The 17284-nt window shown below is 47.0% G+C and overlaps 1 protein-coding gene across 1 annotated transcript; it reads left to right on the top strand.

Moving 5' to 3' along the window:
* Positions 1-2028: 2028 nt before the first annotated feature.
* Positions 2029-15104, top strand: tmem170b (transmembrane protein 170B). Its single transcript, XM_069175949.1, has 3 exons — positions 2029-2587; positions 7580-7750; positions 10484-15104. Exons 1-3 carry the CDS (start codon positions 2413-2415, stop codon positions 10612-10614), a joined length of 477 nt encoding a protein of 158 aa, XP_069032050.1. The 5' UTR covers positions 2029-2412; the 3' UTR covers positions 10615-15104.
* Positions 15105-17284: the final 2180 nt, after the last annotated feature.

Below are 17284 nucleotides of genomic sequence, written 5' to 3'. Positions count from 1 at the left end.
TTTCCCCCCAAAGATATTCACGTATATAAGAACTTGATACTGCTTTCTTGGTGGCTTTTACACTTACAGATACATTTCAGTTACATGGAACAACTTATGAGTAACTGATGAGTCACTGAATCACAATATAAAGGAAAGACTTATCATCTCCAATGTGTGATTCATGGTTACAGGAAGGGACATAGCGGCTTCTGGTGACCACAAGGAGAGATGGCTGATACAATAGAGTGAATCCCTAAAAACAACACCAATGTTTTAAAGTCTAAAGAAGTTGTGAGAAAACACGTTTGTTTTTTTTCATCTTTCTAAAACATCACACCTGAACTTTTTTTTTACTCAGACTTGTCAGTGTCTTTCGAGCAGAGTGAGGCAAGAGGATATATAAAAAAAGAACAACAACAAAAAAAAGGCTGTGATAAAACCGGAAGGAAACTAGTGTGAGTATTTCACCAACACTTTGCAGTGGTCTTATGGTGGTGTATTTATCCGAGCATATACAGATGAAACATGCACACATGATTTAAGATCATACCAGTAATCTATCAGGTTTTAACTCAAATCCCGCAGACACCGCAGTGAAACATTCTGCTTTTACCTTCTACGTTTATGAAGATCCATTAGTTTTTTTTTCAACATCCATATTGTATGATATTATATAAGCAGAGGTTTTGAGTGTAATGCATCACAGGGGAATGCAAAGATTATGCAACCCTGCAAAAACCTGATAAAGAAACAGAATCCTATTAAACAGAAATTATGGAAGAAAATGGCTTCCAGGCATGTAGAAAACTTTGTTTAAAAATCTCTTCTATTTCAAAAATGCTAAGCAAAAGCATCAAATGTACAGAAGCCCTTCTGTATTCCCTCTTATTGTCTCTCTACAGCAACAACAGCTGAACACGTGAGAGTGCCTGAATTCCCTCGTGATCCAGCAGTCTATTAAATGGCACTAATTTTTGCATTTAGAGACAAATCCACAGACTCAAAAGGTGTCAAATGTCAGCCGTTTCCTCGCCCGCCTCATACCTCTGAACTGGGACAGTTCTTCTTAAAATACTGCGCTCCTCAGAGAAATGTGCCAGAACATTCAGTGTCTACATAACACCCAGGTTCCCTCCCGGCCTCCCCATATCCAATTTTTTTTTATTATTATTATGTACTTTCTGGCACTGCACCGTGCGAGACAAAGATGTAAGTCTTCACATTATTTAAGATAGATTTGATCTGTTCTCAGATACTGGGCCTGTCAGGGCATCTCACACTGTTTGTCTGTAGTTTTACTGTATTCTCACCCCTATAAATTTAAAAGTTTGGATTTAATTCAATATTTAGTCTTACTATAGTTCAGTTTAGACCTTTGGTAAGTCATGTTATGTCTTTTTTACCCTCTAAATCTGCCACTAATACTCACTACTCCTTTGTTCATACCCTATCATATTATTTATTACATCAGGCGTTTTGGGGTGACGTGGCAGGAGCCAATCAGCGCCACGGAAAGGTCCTGCATCCGTCCGTCGTCTTGGGCAACGCCCGTGTAGTGGCTGTCACTTACCGTCATGTATTTCCAATGTAGATAAAAAAAAAAAAAAATTAAAAAAAATAGTAAAAAAATAAAATAAACATTACATACGTATTTATTCCAATTTTGTGTAAACGTATGTAATGTCATATAATATCTGCAGTCGTGGTCTTCAGTCCTGATTGGCTGAGTTACCCTCGAAAGCTCGTGCCACCCTTTGTCGCCTAGCAACCATGTTGTTTGGTTTCTGATTAGCAGATAACGGTTTACAGTAAAAAAATAAATAAATAAATAAATTAAAAAAAATACAATTAAATCAAGTTTTTTTCTACATCAGCTACAGGTACAAATGTGTTATTTAAGGTAGTACTTTTAAGATACTCGCGTGTTTTGGTGTTTGATTTCATCTCTAAATAATCACTCTGAGTGAGACGTAACGTTGCTACGTAACAGCTCCGTCGTACCCATCCTATCCACTGCGCACATTTTCTGCGCAAACGCCGCCGTCCTGTCTTTTGTTCCCCATTCATGAAGCGACTTGAGGAGCCCGGAGAGGTGTCGCCGTGAACTGTAACACCCTCCTCCTCCACCCTTCTCCACCCACCCTCCACAAAAAGGGGACTGCTGGCCCTTTAAAGGGTTACGCAGCAGGGCCAGCCGATGTAGGACGAGCCGACGACCGCGCGTCTGCCCGCCCGCCTGCCCGCCCGCTGCCATCCCCATCATGGCCTCCGCACAGCCGCCACCGACACCGCCGAGGATGAACCGACCAGCCAGCGGCCCTTCCCTTCCCGGAGCGGAGACGGACGTCAAGCCGAAGCAGAGGCACCGGTAGAGGCGAGCCTGCGCCGGGGGAGAGCCGCCTCACATCCCATGCCACCCCGGTCTCCTCCATGCCTTCGTCTAAAGCCAAGTACAGCTATTCGATAAAGAGGGGCGCGAACCCGGGAGGCGGCGACGGCGGCGGCGGCGGAAACATGACAACGAACAGGGATTATTCTGTCAATCTGTCGGTGCAGCAAGTGCTGAGCCTTTGGGTGCAAGGCACGACGCTGCAGCACTTCACAGGTATGGAGGGAGGGGGCGGGGGGGGGGGGGGGGGATGAAAGGTGTCGTTATTCTGCTGTTTTCATGTGTTCACAGAGAAAAAAAAAAAAAAGTCATCACCATCAGCATGGCATGCCCCCCCCCACCAACCCCCTCTCCCTCCCTCCCCCCTCCCATCGGTAGAGTTGTGCAGCCTGAAACGGCCGCTGTCTCAGGCGCGTCCATTTTAAAGCAGAATAAACCTGGACGTGTGATATTTCTGCTCACATGCAGGATGGGCAGAGCTGGGGGAGGAGGGGAGGGGAGGGGAGGGGAGGAGAGGGAGGGCATCTGTGCCACCCCACACCCCTCCTGCCTCCACAGCCGGTGGATAGATGATGCTGCTGCCCCCCCCCCCCCCACAACCAAAAATGCCCCTCCTCTGTTCAGGCGTGCAGGGGTCAGTGGCTGGCATGAAAAATAATCACAGCATGCGGCTAATTAATCTTTCTGCTGTGTGAATGCGTAGTAAATGAGTGTTGTCCCTCCTTCATCCCTCCTCCTCCTCCTCCCTTTTGTCTTGCAGTCCAGTAATCAAGGGGCAATTAGAGGCAGCATCCTCCGAGCAGGGTGTCTGCCTGGGACGAGCAAGACTAGAAATAGTGAGGATGAAGTTAAACCCGTGTTTTTCTTAATGCACTTTTGAATGGTAGTTTGCGTGCGGGATGCTGTAGACGAGCGGCTGGAGCATCACGATGGGCGGAAAGCTCGCTTGCACTCGGTGTGTTCACTTGCGGATGCAGACGATAGTGCTCGAGCTGTAGATCCGGGCGAAGGCGATGCGCACCTCACGTTGTGAAAGGTCAAAATATGGTCAGTCAAGTTCTCGAACTGAATTTTTGGGAACAAGAAAAAAAAAAGCCCTACGCGGGCACTTTTATCTTTCCCTCTGCAGGCGGGCTGAACTTCCTCAGCAGGAATTTGACACAACAAAATGTATATCTGGCATCAGTAAAAAAAACAAAAAAACAACTGAAAAAAAACAACTAGTGTCATTGTTTTCTTACTGCTAAAAAAAAAATAATTAAATCTCGTGGTGGAACAAAAAGAAGGGTCTACACAGAAACAACAGGATTCGTCTGTTTGCATAAACACAAGATTACAGAAGTTGTTGAATTCCTCCTGAGAGCGAAGCAGAGCCGGACATGTGGCCATAGCCGAGTTGGCACAGACCCGAGAAACACATCAAGCCAGACCGAGGAGAAGAAGAAGAAGAAGAAGAAGAAAAAAAAAAAGAGGTAGTTAATGATGCTGACTCAGCAGGAAGCTGCAGCGCTTGTAGAAGTTTACGGAAGGCGAGCTGCTGCTGCAGCAGCGAGCGTTGAGAGCTGCGAGGGGGCTGGCGCAGAACCGGGTTTGCAGAACTGCCACCGGACCCCGCGGTTCACCAGCCAGGTGAAAAACGCCCTCCTCTGACATTGGAGAAGGTCAGGAGGGGGGGAGGGGGAGGGGGGAGTGTGGGAGCCTCGAACAAGTGCAAGAGACTCCACAAAACAAATGTAAACTTCTAAGATACACCGAGCCCCCGTCTGGCCTTTCTTTCAGGCCCCCCCCCCCCCCGGGGGGGCGGGGGGGGGGGAGTTGCTTAAACAAATGGACTTCCTGTTTATGAGATGTGAGTTTCAGCAGTTTCACTTCAGCCAACTATGAAAAGAACATATTTAAATATGAGTAAGCGGTGTGCAATAGGAAACAGATTTTTTTTTTTATGTGCACGCGTTCTTTATTTTGCACACTTTTGTGGCACCGCCCAGCTACATGTAAGAAAATTGATCGGCGAAATGTATTTGTGGGAACAATATCAACCTGGGTAACACGAGGAGGAGCCAGAAGAAATAACTTGGCCTGAGTCTGGGTGCTGAAACTCAACCAGGTGTGTATCTTGCCCACGTTCAGATCTGTAGTCGGTGTAATTGTGGCTAAATGGACCGTTTCTCTGCCAAAATTCACAACACGAAATAACCCATTTTACTGCCTTTCAGCTCGACATTTTAGGTATTCATAAGAAAATGTTACGTTTCTGTTTAACTCGGCCGCTCCTTATAGCCCGGGAAAAGAATTCAGTTGCTTTAATTAGTTATAAAAAAAAAAAAAAGTACCTTTTAGTACTGTGTTGACATCCTCCATCACAAGTGGAAGTATTATTTCAGTAAAATGCAGTTAAAAGGATCAAAGTGAAAGCATTTATACTGTAGTGTAATGGATATTTATATATATATATATATATATTACATTAAATAGGATTTCACCGTCACTTAGCGGTTTGAAGTCCTTTATATGCAGTTCGGTATTTTAGCTTTGTGGTAGAAGAAACAGGTTTTGCTTCACCTTTCATATTTTTTTTTTTTTTTTTTTGCCGCTTTTGTGACATATTTGGTGATATGGACCTCTTTAAGCCTCAAACGGTTATTTATTGAAACCGCCAGAGAAGTTTAGAGAGGAAAGGTTTCTTTGGTGGAACTGAAAAAAGGAGCCAAAACCATTCTGAAGCACCGGTGAAATCGTTAACAGTGAAATTGAAACACTTATAATGCGCTATGTTATAAAAATGAACGGAGAGGAGCAGCAGCATATAGAGTCAGAAAATGGAAATACCCGACGAGGGTTGGAGTTAGTGGCTGTCGTGTTTGTCTTCGCCGCCGGGCGACGGAGCAGCCCGGGATGTTTCTGGGCGAATCCTCGGTCTCCGTGAACACAAACGCACATTATATGTTCATATATAAATATGTTTTATTACAGAAAAGTCAAAAACAACTATAAATGTTGTCAATAAAAAAATAAAAAAAATCGCTTTTTATTTTGAACGACAATTTTGAGAAAGGGAAAAACAAAAAAAAAGGGGGGAAGATCAGAAAAAAAAAAATCAAGTTGCAGGGATTGTTTTTATTTTTTATTTATCATTCAGACAAAAACACATTTATTTAATTTATAAAAAAAAACAAAAACGTGAATATTTCTGCAGCCTCTGTTGGTGCTGTCGTTGGTCTCATCTCAGGATTCAAATGTATGCACACGGTGAAACTTCGTGGTTCAGTCAACTGTCACCAACCGGGAAACGGGTTCGGGTCAAAGGTCGCCGTCTGGTGGAAAAACCTCCACGAATGATTCACCTGCGCTCCCTTGAGCTCGGGAACGTTCACAATCGACATCACGTCGGCGACTCCGTCGTCACGGTGCAGATTTTGTCGTCGTTCGTTTAACGAGTCGAACCGGGCAAATGTTCATTTTTAGTGAAGTAAGTTTATTGGCGACGTTGTCTTGACGCGTCTGTGGTTTTTATTTCGCCGATACCGCAGACCGCGACGTCGGCGCTCCTCGTCTTCACCAAACCCCGCTGAGAGTAGGTCGGGTCGTCCCAGACGATCACGAACCTCGGATCGGTCTCCCTGTACTTCCTGTACGCCTCCCCGCCGTCTCTCCTGTCCCCCTCGTCCCGTCACACGCAGACCTTCCCTCTTCATCGTCTCGGCAGAAAGACGGCAGCGGGGTGTGACGGTGCGCGAAGACAAAGGGCCGTTGTGTCACGGCGCCGTCGCGTCCCTCTCCGCCCGGATCGATGACAACTCGCGGAACAACCGGGTTGAACGGAGACGGCGAAGAGCTCCCGCTCGGAGCCTCCGGCGACGAGGAAAACGCTCGCGAGCAGAAGTCGGTCTTTCACGTGTTCACGCCACGCGACGATGTCACGTCCCCCCCTTCCCCTCCCCTCCCCTCCCCTCCCCACCCACCCCGTCCGCGTCCGCGTCCCGTCGTCCAAAACAAAGCCGGCTCGGTCCCTCGCTCTGGATCCCCGCGCGCCTTCGGGTCGCTCGTTTCTTCTCTTTCTTCTTGCGGCGGTCTCGCGGCCAGCTGGCTTCTTCTTCTGGCTCCCACGGTGCCGGCGGTTCGAAGAAAGGCCCCCTCGCTGGCACGGGCCGAACCTCCTCACACAATGTCGGCCTGTGGCGAGGAGAGGAAGAGGAAGAGGAGGAGGAGGAGGAGGAGGAAGAGGAGAGGGATTCGGGATGCCGTTTGCTCTTATTGTCTCTTAATTTCCAGTGAGATGAGGTTATTAAGGCGGCGCGGCGCGGCGCGGCACGGCGCGGGCCCTGCAGGATGCTCGACGGGCTTCGGCCGAGATAACGTTCGCGGTCGATGGAAACTAATTAGATGATTTTTAACAGCAGTTTGGTAACTGAGCAATTTCAGCGTCTCCGGTGTTAAAAACTGAGAGAGCGCAGCACGATGCAGCCGCCGCACCTTGTTAACGGCTCCTTTATTTATTTATTTATTTATTTATTTTAATCTCTGCGATCTCATCTTTTCACATCCGGCACCGTTAAAAAAAACAACAACAAAAAAAAAACTGCGATTTATAAAATGACGAATCCGCAGCGCCGGCCGAAGACGCTCACGTCGCCTATCGCTTCGGACGAGGTTTTCCCATCTCCTGCTTTTAATGCGTCGCTCGTCGCGAATGTCGGTCGGGAGCGGCTCCGTACATCTTCGCCTCGGGTCCGTCGCCGCGGTCGGCCGCCTCCCCGACGAGCCCCCGACGGCTCGGGCGACGGCCGCTGTAGATTGAAATCCTCCCTCGCCTCCGTTAGACGTGCGTCTCCGGCGGCGTCTCGGCGGTTTGTGATCAAACACCTGTAGTGTGCACATCTGTAATGTGCACATCTGTAAAATGAAAAAAAAAAAAAAAGGTTTTTTTTTTTTTTTTTTTTTACCCCCCCCCTCCGCTGGTAAAACCTTGACGATGTCATCAGGGATATTCAGGTCGGATCTCCAGCGCCACAGAGGACATTATACAAACCCGGGACTCGTCAATGAGAGAATCAAACATTTATATGCTAGAAATCGCCAGAAATGCTAAAAAAAACAAAAACAACAACCTGTAAATATTCAACCTGCAGGACGGGAGCTGCGTTTGAGGGGTTTGTTTTTTTCCAGGCCGTGTGTGACGGGTTGTCGTGTCTGTCTCCCCCCCGTCAGAGATGTGGTACTGGGTGTTCCTGTGGTGTCTCTTCTCCTCGCTCTTCGTCCACGGGGCGGTGGGGCTGCTCATGTTGGTCATGCTGCAGCGCCACAAGCGAGGCCGCCTCATCACCCTGGTGCTGGTCAGCGTGGGTTTCCTGGCCTCCCTCGCCGGCGGCGTCATCACCAGTAAGTCCGGTTACTCTTCCTTTTGTTTTCTGTTCCATCTTTTTTTTTTTTTTTTTTTTGGTCTGTGTGCCTTTTCAGATTGACTGCAGCAGCATTCAGCGAGCTGGAAGAAGACGGGAGGTGACGGGGGAGGTGGGGGAGGCGGAGGGGGGGGGGGGAGGAGCTGTGTGTTACCTCCTGTCAACCAGAGGAAGACAGGAGCTGACAGACAACACGGAGGAAGGAGACGCGGAACATTTCAGACTTTATTTCTTCACCTTCCCGTTTTGTTTCCGCAGCTTCAGGAAGCGTCGGCGATATTGTTTTTGTGCCTCTGTAGAAAAATCCAATTATGTTCCGACTGTAGGTTCTTTCAGAAAATGTATTCACCCCACGGAAAAAAAAGAACCAGCGAAAGCAGCGTGTGGGCCTACTGACTGCACTCACAGCTGTAACGAAAGCGGCACGACCACTCGGAGACAACATAAATAACCTTCATTATCTGGGAGATGTCACTAAATTTCCATAGTTCTCTCTGGCAAATATAATATCAGAAAAATTAGTCAATTAAATGATTGTAATTAAACATGACCTCTTTTTGGTTTTTTTAAGTTATATTATGTGCTGACAGAGTGAACAGGATTGACGGCAGCACACCGCTGCTGCTATCACAGACTGTTTTATCAGAACAGACGTCGTCTCCGGGTCCGAAGTCGTTCACAGCTTCGGTTTTCTTCACCGCGTGCCTGGACGCGATTCCTCGGCTTGGCGTTCGCTCAGCCGCCCTGAAGGGCCGACCGATCGGCGACCCAGTGTCTGTGGTTGAGCGCGTTCATCCCGCCCCTCCCTCCCTGTAATTGGACAGTTTGATATTAAAAAAAATAAATAAATCAATAAAAGCAGAATAAACGCTCAGTGCGTTTGAATATAAAAGCGCAGCCCCGTTAAAAAAAACGATTTAAAAAAAAAAAAAAAATAAATACGTTGGTGGACACGTGTCTTCAGTAGTTGCAGTGGTGGCTGAGTGTTAAAATGAACCCGAGGTCGACACCCGGTAGGATGCAACGACTGTGAATGATTCCCTGCGGAGCCAGGCTCAGAGGTCCTTTTAAAGGTGCAGTACCACTGCGGGCCACTAGGGGGAGGAAGGGGGTGTCTCCTAAAATCCTCCGGCTGCATTAGAGTCCCATTCAAATGGCATCAACTCCTCCCTGTACGTGTCCCACTGTTTTATAACAGACAAAACACGTCTTTTAAAAACAAACCCTGCAGAAAATGTGGTAAAAACATGGAGGTATTCTGCAGTGATTAGATTTACTTGTTCAATGTTGCCTGCTCTCTGCTCACCTTTTTCTTTTTTTTATTTGTCTTATTTTATTTTTTCATTTTTTTTGAAACCCATTCCCCAGTTGCGGATGCTGCAGGTGTTATTTAAGCCCGAGTGTGATCCCGGGGTCTGTAAATAGAGCTGATCACATCGTAGCGTACGGCAGCAGCTCTCCAGGGCTCGCCGGATGAATCACGCTGCATCACAGATGCGAGCGGGCCCCCCCCCCCCTCACCCCCCTCCAAAAAATAAATAGAAAGACACTTTATTATTAATGTGCAGCAATCAGGGAGAGCAGACTATTGACTGTGTCGCCCTCTGTGTGTACGCCGGCCCGGCTCAAAGTCAGAGCGGGTTTGGAGAGAGCGGAGGCAGCAGTCTCAGCCGAGTAGAGGCGAAGGAAAGGTCATGTAGCGTCGAGGAAAATGTCAACCTCCAAAGCCCCCCCCCGAATACTTCAAGTACGTTTCTGTAACATTAAACATTCATGAGTCACATTTAAAAGACTTGTTTTTTTTTGTTTTTTTTTTAGTTTTTATAATGGGACGCATTTCTTTCTAAAACAGATGTGTGTTCAGATTTGATTGAGTTGATTCAGGGTGTTTTTTTGTTTTTTTTGGGCACAAATTGCAGCGAAGAGTTTCAAAGTGCTTTAATGTCTTTTTACGAGCTGCGTGTGCTGACAGGCGGAACAAAATAATTGTCTATAAATAATTGTCTTCTGTTGAGTTAGCGGCAGAAAATTGCATTTAATTTGGTACAAAGAGAATAAAGAGGGATCTTAATTAAAGAATACAAATTTGACACTTCTTTTTTTCTTTAAAAGAAATGGGAGAACATTTTTTTTTTAAATGGCAGAATTAGAACTGCGCTGTTTTTACTAGAAACGTTTTAAAATGCTGCTAAATCTTTTCCGAATGCTGAATAACCATAAGTGTCCTAAATAAGGCAGGAAATTGCATGTTCACAGGGAGCCATCGGTCCTGATACCCAGGTGCCAGTTTATTAGGTACACTTAGCTAAAACTACTGCAGACTAATGAAACCGCCTGCAATAAATCCTTCTTTTATTTTAGGTTATTATAGTCTGATTAGAAATCCCCCCCTCACCCCCCCCCCCCAAAAAAAAAGTTGCTGTCTGTTTCCATGGCGACGGGCCAAACGGCACACCGTGAGGACGGGAGGTCGGCACAGTACGAGGCGGCGTGGGGACGCGCACCGGGGCTCCTCCGTCTTCTAACATTCACACACAGAAGAATCCTTGTCTGCCGGCGGGACGCTGCGCTGATGGACGTGTTCGTCCTCTCGGCTCCTGACAGCGGTGACGGTGACGGGCCGTGACAGACAGCTCTGTTTGCTCGGTGTGTATTAACGCTGGCAATGTGTGTGTGTGTGTGTGTGTGTGTGTGTTTGTTTTTTCTCCCTCAGGCGCGGCGGTGGCGGGCGTTTACCGCGTGGCCGGGAAGGACATGGCACCGCTGGAGGCTCTGGTGTTCGGCGTGGGCCAGACCACCTTCTCCGTCGTCATATCCTTCTCACGCATCCTCGCAACTCTGTGAGGGGGAAGAAAAAAAACCCAAACCCCTCTCGACGAGGTTGAACGGCAGACGCCGACACGAGAGCGGATGAATCGAGCCAATCAGAGACTTCGAGCCCGCTCGCGGCGGCGGCGGCGGCCCGCGGCTTTTGTGTGGAGGAGAGGAGGCAGAGATGCTCCGGACCTTTGGGGGCTGGATGCAGGACAGAGCGCCCCCCAGTGTCTCTGCACTGTCACTGCCGCAGTCACAGCTCAGAGGGAACTCCATGCGAGGCCGGTTGTCTTGGTGTCAGAGACTCATCCTCAGCTCCTGGACTTGAAAGCCATGTTTCTGCGTTACATCAGTCCTTCGTGCCAAAAGCCTTCTCTGGGACATCCCGACGCCTTCGTGGCCACTGACTCTCGAAGGCTTTCTGTTGCACTCGTGGGGGAAGAGCGGGGAAAAAAAAAAAGTAAAAAAAAAAAAAAAAAAAAATCTATTTTTTTGAAATAGGGAAACAAAAGTGTCGACCTCGTAATCACGACGTGACGACCTGCTTCGGTGATCCGCACCAGAACAAAAGCGGATCGACGGTGGGTGTTTTCGGGAGTCGCGATCCCGACAGCAAAAACAGCTTCTCCGTCAGCATTCGACGGCCGCCTCGCGTCCAGGTCTGCACGCAGATTATCGCCGTCATTCCCTTTTCCTGAAACGGCTGAAAAGCTGCAGCGTCCGACCCGCGAGCGGGACGGAGCTTTTGAATTTTTGCACTTTGTAAAAACGTTGGCTGAAATCAAGTGAAGAAGAAAACGCAAAAACATCAGCGCTGCGTTTGACCTGTCTCCACGAAATGTTGATTTACTGTGTGCCGACGGGATTAGCTTAGCTTAGCATAAAGACTGGAAACAAGGGGAAACGGCTAGCCTGGCTCCGCCCGAAGGTAAAAAAAAAAAACATTAACGAAGCATATTTAACGATCCAGTTCAGATTTTTTTTTGTTTAAATCTATTCTTGATCAGTCCGAGATTAACGAGCGGACAATCTCCCCTCGCTCTGCTTTGCCGGCACACTTTTAGCTCCGCCCCTTTGTGAAACACGCAGATATCAGAGGACAGAAACTGGATTTATTGTGTGCCAACGGGATAAACCAGAGACTCTCACACTGAGCGCAAAAACGACAAACATTTGGTCGGCCAAATACCGCGACTTCACGTTCAAATGAGAAGCCCACCCGGTTTCACGCAGGTTCCACCCGTTCCACGCAGGTTCCACCCGTTCCACGCAGGTTCCACCCGTTCCACGCAGGTTCCACCCGTTTCCGGTCTTTATGCTAAGCTAAGCGAGCCGCCACCACCTGACTCCGGCTTCACATTCACGTCAACCCGCTCGTCTCAACTCTCCGCAAAACTTTCTGCAACAAAAGCCGATCGGTGTTGCGTCGGAAGAGTCCTTTTGAAATCGGACGGAGTGCAGACGGGGGGGTTTAGTTTTCCTCGAGCCGGTTGGATTTCAGGTTTTAAAAAGGACGGTGTTGTTTTTGCTGCTCGAGAATCGGCGCCGACGTGTTTCCGGACAAACTCTTTCCGTGTCTGCGAGTCCTGAAAGTGCAGCTCTGCTGTAGTGACGCCGGGATCGAGGCCTCCTCGGCCTCCTCGGCCCACCGCCGGTCGCTACCCTCGTCTGCACTGCTTACGAGTACAAACCCCCCACCCCACCCACCCCACCCCCCGTGGAGAGACGTCCCTCTTCTCCCCTCGCACCGATTTCTGCTGCTCAGATCGCCATTATTTTTCTATGGCTCCCCTCTTCCTCGCTGTTTTGTTTTATCAACCCGTGTTCCTTAAAGTTTAACTTTGCACGTTGCACCGAATTTAATCTGCCTTGTTTTTAGCGCGGTGTGCGACGACGATACCGCTCCGGTGTGATCCGACGTAAACGCGGTAATTACACGCAGACGTCAGTGAAAACACGCTGAAACTGTGTGAAGAATGTGCTTGAAGCTACTGTATTTACTCTTCACTGATAGGCCCCTTAATTCTTCCCCAAACTTAACCCCGGCGGAGAGGAGTTAGGGTTGAAATGCCAAAGTATCACTCACATCTTTTAGCTTTATTCATCCTTTATTTATTTTTAATTTTTTTTTAATTTAATTGACATTACAGACAGAATTGAGTTGTTTTATTTAGTTTTTTTTTTTTAGGAACATTTGCACTTTGGTATCCAGATAGTTGATGTGAATTTAACAAAAAAAAGAAAAAAAAAAAAAAAAAGAAGAAGAAGCCTTTTTGTGACATTTAGTGTGTGTGTGTGTGTGTGTGTGTGTGTGTGTGTGTGTGTGTGTGTGTGTGTGTGTGTGTTTTGAGGTTTTTAATGGCTCTAAAAATAAATTATGTAATTGACTCAGCTCACCTTCAGTACCAGCTCAGCACACAGGGGGGCGATATTGCACTGAGAAGAAGCGGCAGCAGGAGCCTGAATGCCTGAAAGATGATTGTGGAATTAGGAAATGTTGAAAGTGCTTCGGTTTAACACAGATATGTGACAGAAAGAAGAAAAGAAAAAAAAAAGGTTCGTGTGAAATTGACCATTTAGAAAAGTCACCTGAAGCTCTGCACATCGTCTGCACCGCCCGTTTGAATGTTTTCAGCTCAATTTTTCAGGGACCAAAAAAAAAAAAAAAGAAAAAGAAAATGTGAGTGTTTTCCGATGACTCACCTGCTGTCACGGCGGTGAAATCTCTGTGAAACCGTGTATGTGGGGCAGTTTCTGCATGTTTGTTTGTGCGCGTGACTCATAGGAGACGACGTTGTTGTTGTTGTTGTTGTTTCCGTGTTCGGTGTCGATCTGTGCGGTTGTGTGCATGTGAGTAGGATAACAGGATTTATTTTCTCTCATCATGTTGGGGGCGACGGTGGAGGTGGGGGTGGAGGTGGGGGGGGGGGGGTTCTTTTAAAGTGTCAAAAGGGGACGAGGACCTAATTGTGAGATGGTGTCACATTTATTTGAACTTGACTGGAGTTGTTTGGAGGAGTGCACGCATCCAGAGCTGTATATAGCCACAGTGTTCACACCCAGTGCGCCAAGATATCAGTCATGATGAATATTGTTTTGCGCCCCCCCCCCCCACCTCCCTCCCTCCCTCCCCCACCACCACCCACCTGCTCCAGGTTCCTTGATTCAGCAGCCGTGTGACCGTGAGTGTGCGTGCGCCGCAATATCTGAGGTGACACCCAGCGACTAACAATCCCCTGTAGACTTAAAACAAAATTAAAACAAAATAAAAAAAATACCATCTGCACTGCAGCCAGACGCCCGGCTCAATAATCCCGTCACTTTCATAGGCTCGCGACTGAAGGTGCCTATCAGTCTTAACTGTCGTCCAAATGCCACATACGCCCCCCCCCCCTTCCCCGCGCCCTCCGCCTCACCCCCCCACCCCCACCCCGCCCCTCCTACGGACACATCCCGCTGTGATTGGATGTGCAGTGCAGCTCAAGATAACGTGTGAATGGACTATATACGGACAATCCAACAAGAGACAATGTTGTACAAAAACCCAAAGTGGCACTTGTAGAATAATGTACATGATGTTCTTTTTTTAATTTTGTACCAGCCAAACTGCTGATATTTATAACTATTGCCTATTTATGTACAAACTGTTCTCCTGTACATACTCAAACAGTCGGTTGAAATAAAAAACATCTTTTGCAGTATAAACGCCAAGGGGTGATGTTTCCCGTCTCCAGCGCCCTATCTGCTTTATCTCCCGCTAAACAGCAGCAGCAGCGGGGACTCGTCTGTCTTTTTGAATCCGTCCTTCCCACCAGGAGTCCAAAGGATCCCCCGGTGATGACGAGGAAGACGCTCGTCCCCACGTTCGGCCGGTCCGTCTTCCTCGGTGCCCCTCGTGGTCTCACTCTCCCTCCGGATTTATGGCTTTTCATTCAGATGCTCTTCTTCCTCGCCTCACCTTTTCCATTCATTACCAGAAAACCGTCTTTCAGATATTTTTGTTGTTGTTGTTTTTTCTTTGGAAAGAAATGCACGAACTCCGTAAAGGCTGGAAATACTGCTGTGTAGTGTGGAGCCAATCCGATGTTTAAAATCAGTAACGAAGGTGACCGTGGCTTTTAATCAACCTAAAAGGGAGGAAAGCTGCAGATGTTTTAAACCGCTCATTATTATCATTCTCCATAAACAACTGCATTTTTGGAGGTTTTATCATATTCAAAAACTCATGAAAGTTGGTACACCCGTCTCTCCCGGCAAAAAATGTTGTATTTTAGTGGAGTTGCGAGTGGGCGTGGCCAAATGGCTCGCCAGCGCGCCCCAAACAGATGCCCCTGCGGCTCTATTTACCTACATGCACGAAATTCGGTGGACGCGTGTATCACACTTAGACGTACAAAAAAGTTACATTGCACCATTATGTCAACTCAACAGGAAGTCCGCCATTTTGAATTTAGTCGCCATTTTTGGCGATTCGCACATGTTGTACTTTAACGAACTCCTCCTTCAGATTTTGTCGCACCGACTTGAAATTGAGTCTGTGCCCTCTTAACATGTTTGGAATTAAAAGTTATCAAAATAATTTGTTTTCTTCGATCGGTGTGCCCGTGGCGTGGCGGGCAAAAAGTGACCCAAAAGTCATGCTATGGTATGTTGTTCAAAAAATGACCGGCATTTTCAAAGTCAAAAATGACTTATGACAAAGGGGGGAATCGAACCCCAAACCTTTTACTAAAAGGCAGCAGTGCTAACCACTGTGCCACCAACTTCCCAGGTGATGGGCTGCATTGTGAAAAATCTTTGGCTCACTGCAACCTATAACTCCACCGTCCACAAATATTCATTCAAATGCGACCAAAATTGCCGCAGACATTCTTTAGATAGTAGATATACGTGTTTTCAAGGGGGTCTGCAGTGATATTAAATATCTTCCTGTAATGTGTTGTGATGCAAAACTTTTTCAATTTCTCCAAACATTTCAACTTCACTAAAAGTTGAATCACCATCAACAGGTGAAATCTGAACCATTAATATCAACCTTGGTGAAGTAGAATCTTTTACCTGTTGAGTTAACCAGACTGTCGGTTGAGTCGCTGGAAGCTCTGAGTGAACTCCGTGAAACACTTTCTCCTGCCGCGATTTGTCCTTCGCCACCGAAGATAGTCCAGCGGTCTACGACGCCGACTCCAAGCTGAAAACAACCTCATGAAGACACGGGTTCGAGCCCCGCCGAGGTAACACACGGTTCACGATTTACCCGCCGAGGTAACACGCACGGTTCACGGTTTACCCGCCGAGGTAACATTCACAGTTTACCCGCCGAGGTAACACGCACGGTTCACGGTTTACCCGCCGAGGTAACGTTCACGGTTTACCCGCCGAGGTAACACGCACGGTTCACGGTTTACCCGCCGAGGTAACATTCACGGTTTACCCGCCGAGGTAACACGCACGGTTTACTGTGGGCGAGTCCCCTTAATAAACAGAGAGCGAGTCCCTCTAAGGGTAAGCCACACAGATCTGGGTTTGTACTTGCAGTCATACTAATACCAAACCAAAGGTCAACAACAATGCAAAACAAAAATAGGAGTCCAAAAGTGACTTTTTTTTTTTTTTTTTTTTTTTTTTTTTCATATTTCAGACATGATAGAGTATGACACAGAGGTGTTAGAGCAGTTGCTGCACAGTGAGAAGTAACTTGAGGCATGCATGTCAGCTCAGGAAAAGGTCATACTCCAAAAAGTCATGAAAAGTCATCCAAAATATCCAAAGTATGTCGTCCAAAATATTCAGTCATGTTTGGACAGTTTCGAATGCACTTTTCTGGTACTCAGAGTCCACGGCATGTCACCAAACTCGTCAGCGTGGATGTATTTAAGCACACAAAATAGCAAGTGTCCATCTAATTTAACATGAATATCATTAAATAAAACTGCCACCGTCCACTCTATTTTCAACATCTGAAATTGTGGAATTTAAAATCACACATTTGGGGTTGCTGCTGTGTTTTCCTGCTAACTGTTAAAAAAAAGAAGAAAAAAAAGGAATATGATCCAAAAACAATGTCAATTGCAAGCCAATGCTTAAAATGTTTGTGTCGTTGCTGTACTCTTTAGTTTAACCATTGCAGGACACGCAATCCATATTATTGCCGGAGAACTTTGTCTGAAGCCGGGTCTCGGACCTGCAGTTGCTTCAGCCGTTTCAATGCGAAGAAGAGGCCGAATTGTGCCATGCCCTCACTGATGACGATGACTCAGGTGACGCCCTAAAGGTTTTATGCTTCTTTTTTTTTTCTAAGGATACGTAGAAGTCACGCTGTCCTAAGCAGAGGATGAAGTCAAACTGTTTTAATCTAGACATTCCTGTTTTAGTTTTGGTAGATGTTCCAGCTGCGCATGAATGTTTGAGTCCTTCCCTGTGAAACTACTGGCCCTTTCTAAGGAGAAGAAACCATGCTGTGCAGCTGAGAAGGCCTCCAACAGAGTCAACATTGGACTGGCTTTGAGATGGAGAGCGCTAAGACCTGCTAAAGGACTCCAACTTCATGCGGAACGAGCTTCTGCCCCTTAATTTGTAAGTACATTTACGGGTACACAACATTACATGTCTGTTTTCATTAGTGATCTGCTCGAGTAGGTGATAATGTCAACTAACTTGCTGCTGTTGATATAAATTTGCTAATACAAATGTCTCCATTGCT

The sequence above is a fragment of the Embiotoca jacksoni genome, unplaced genomic scaffold (assembly GCF_022577435.1).
Source record: "Embiotoca jacksoni isolate LCO1_2020_lvr unplaced genomic scaffold, fEmbJac1.0.p SCAF_7, whole genome shotgun sequence".
NCBI lineage: Eukaryota > Metazoa > Chordata > Actinopteri > Embiotocidae > Embiotoca > Embiotoca jacksoni.
This window is presented reverse-complemented; position numbering and strand designations above follow the sequence as displayed.

Coding starts and splice junctions, on each gene's coding strand:
- tmem170b (XM_069175949.1), top strand. CDS start 2,413: ATGCCTTCGTCTAAAGCCAAGTACAGCTATTCGATAAAGAGGGGCGCG. Junction 2,588..7,579: donor GACGCTGCAGCACTTCACAG/GTATGGAGGGAG, acceptor CCCCCCCGTCAG/AGATGTGGTACTGGGTGTTC. Junction 7,751..10,483: donor CGCCGGCGGCGTCATCACCA/GTAAGTCCGGTT, acceptor TTTCTCCCTCAG/GCGCGGCGGTGGCGGGCGTT.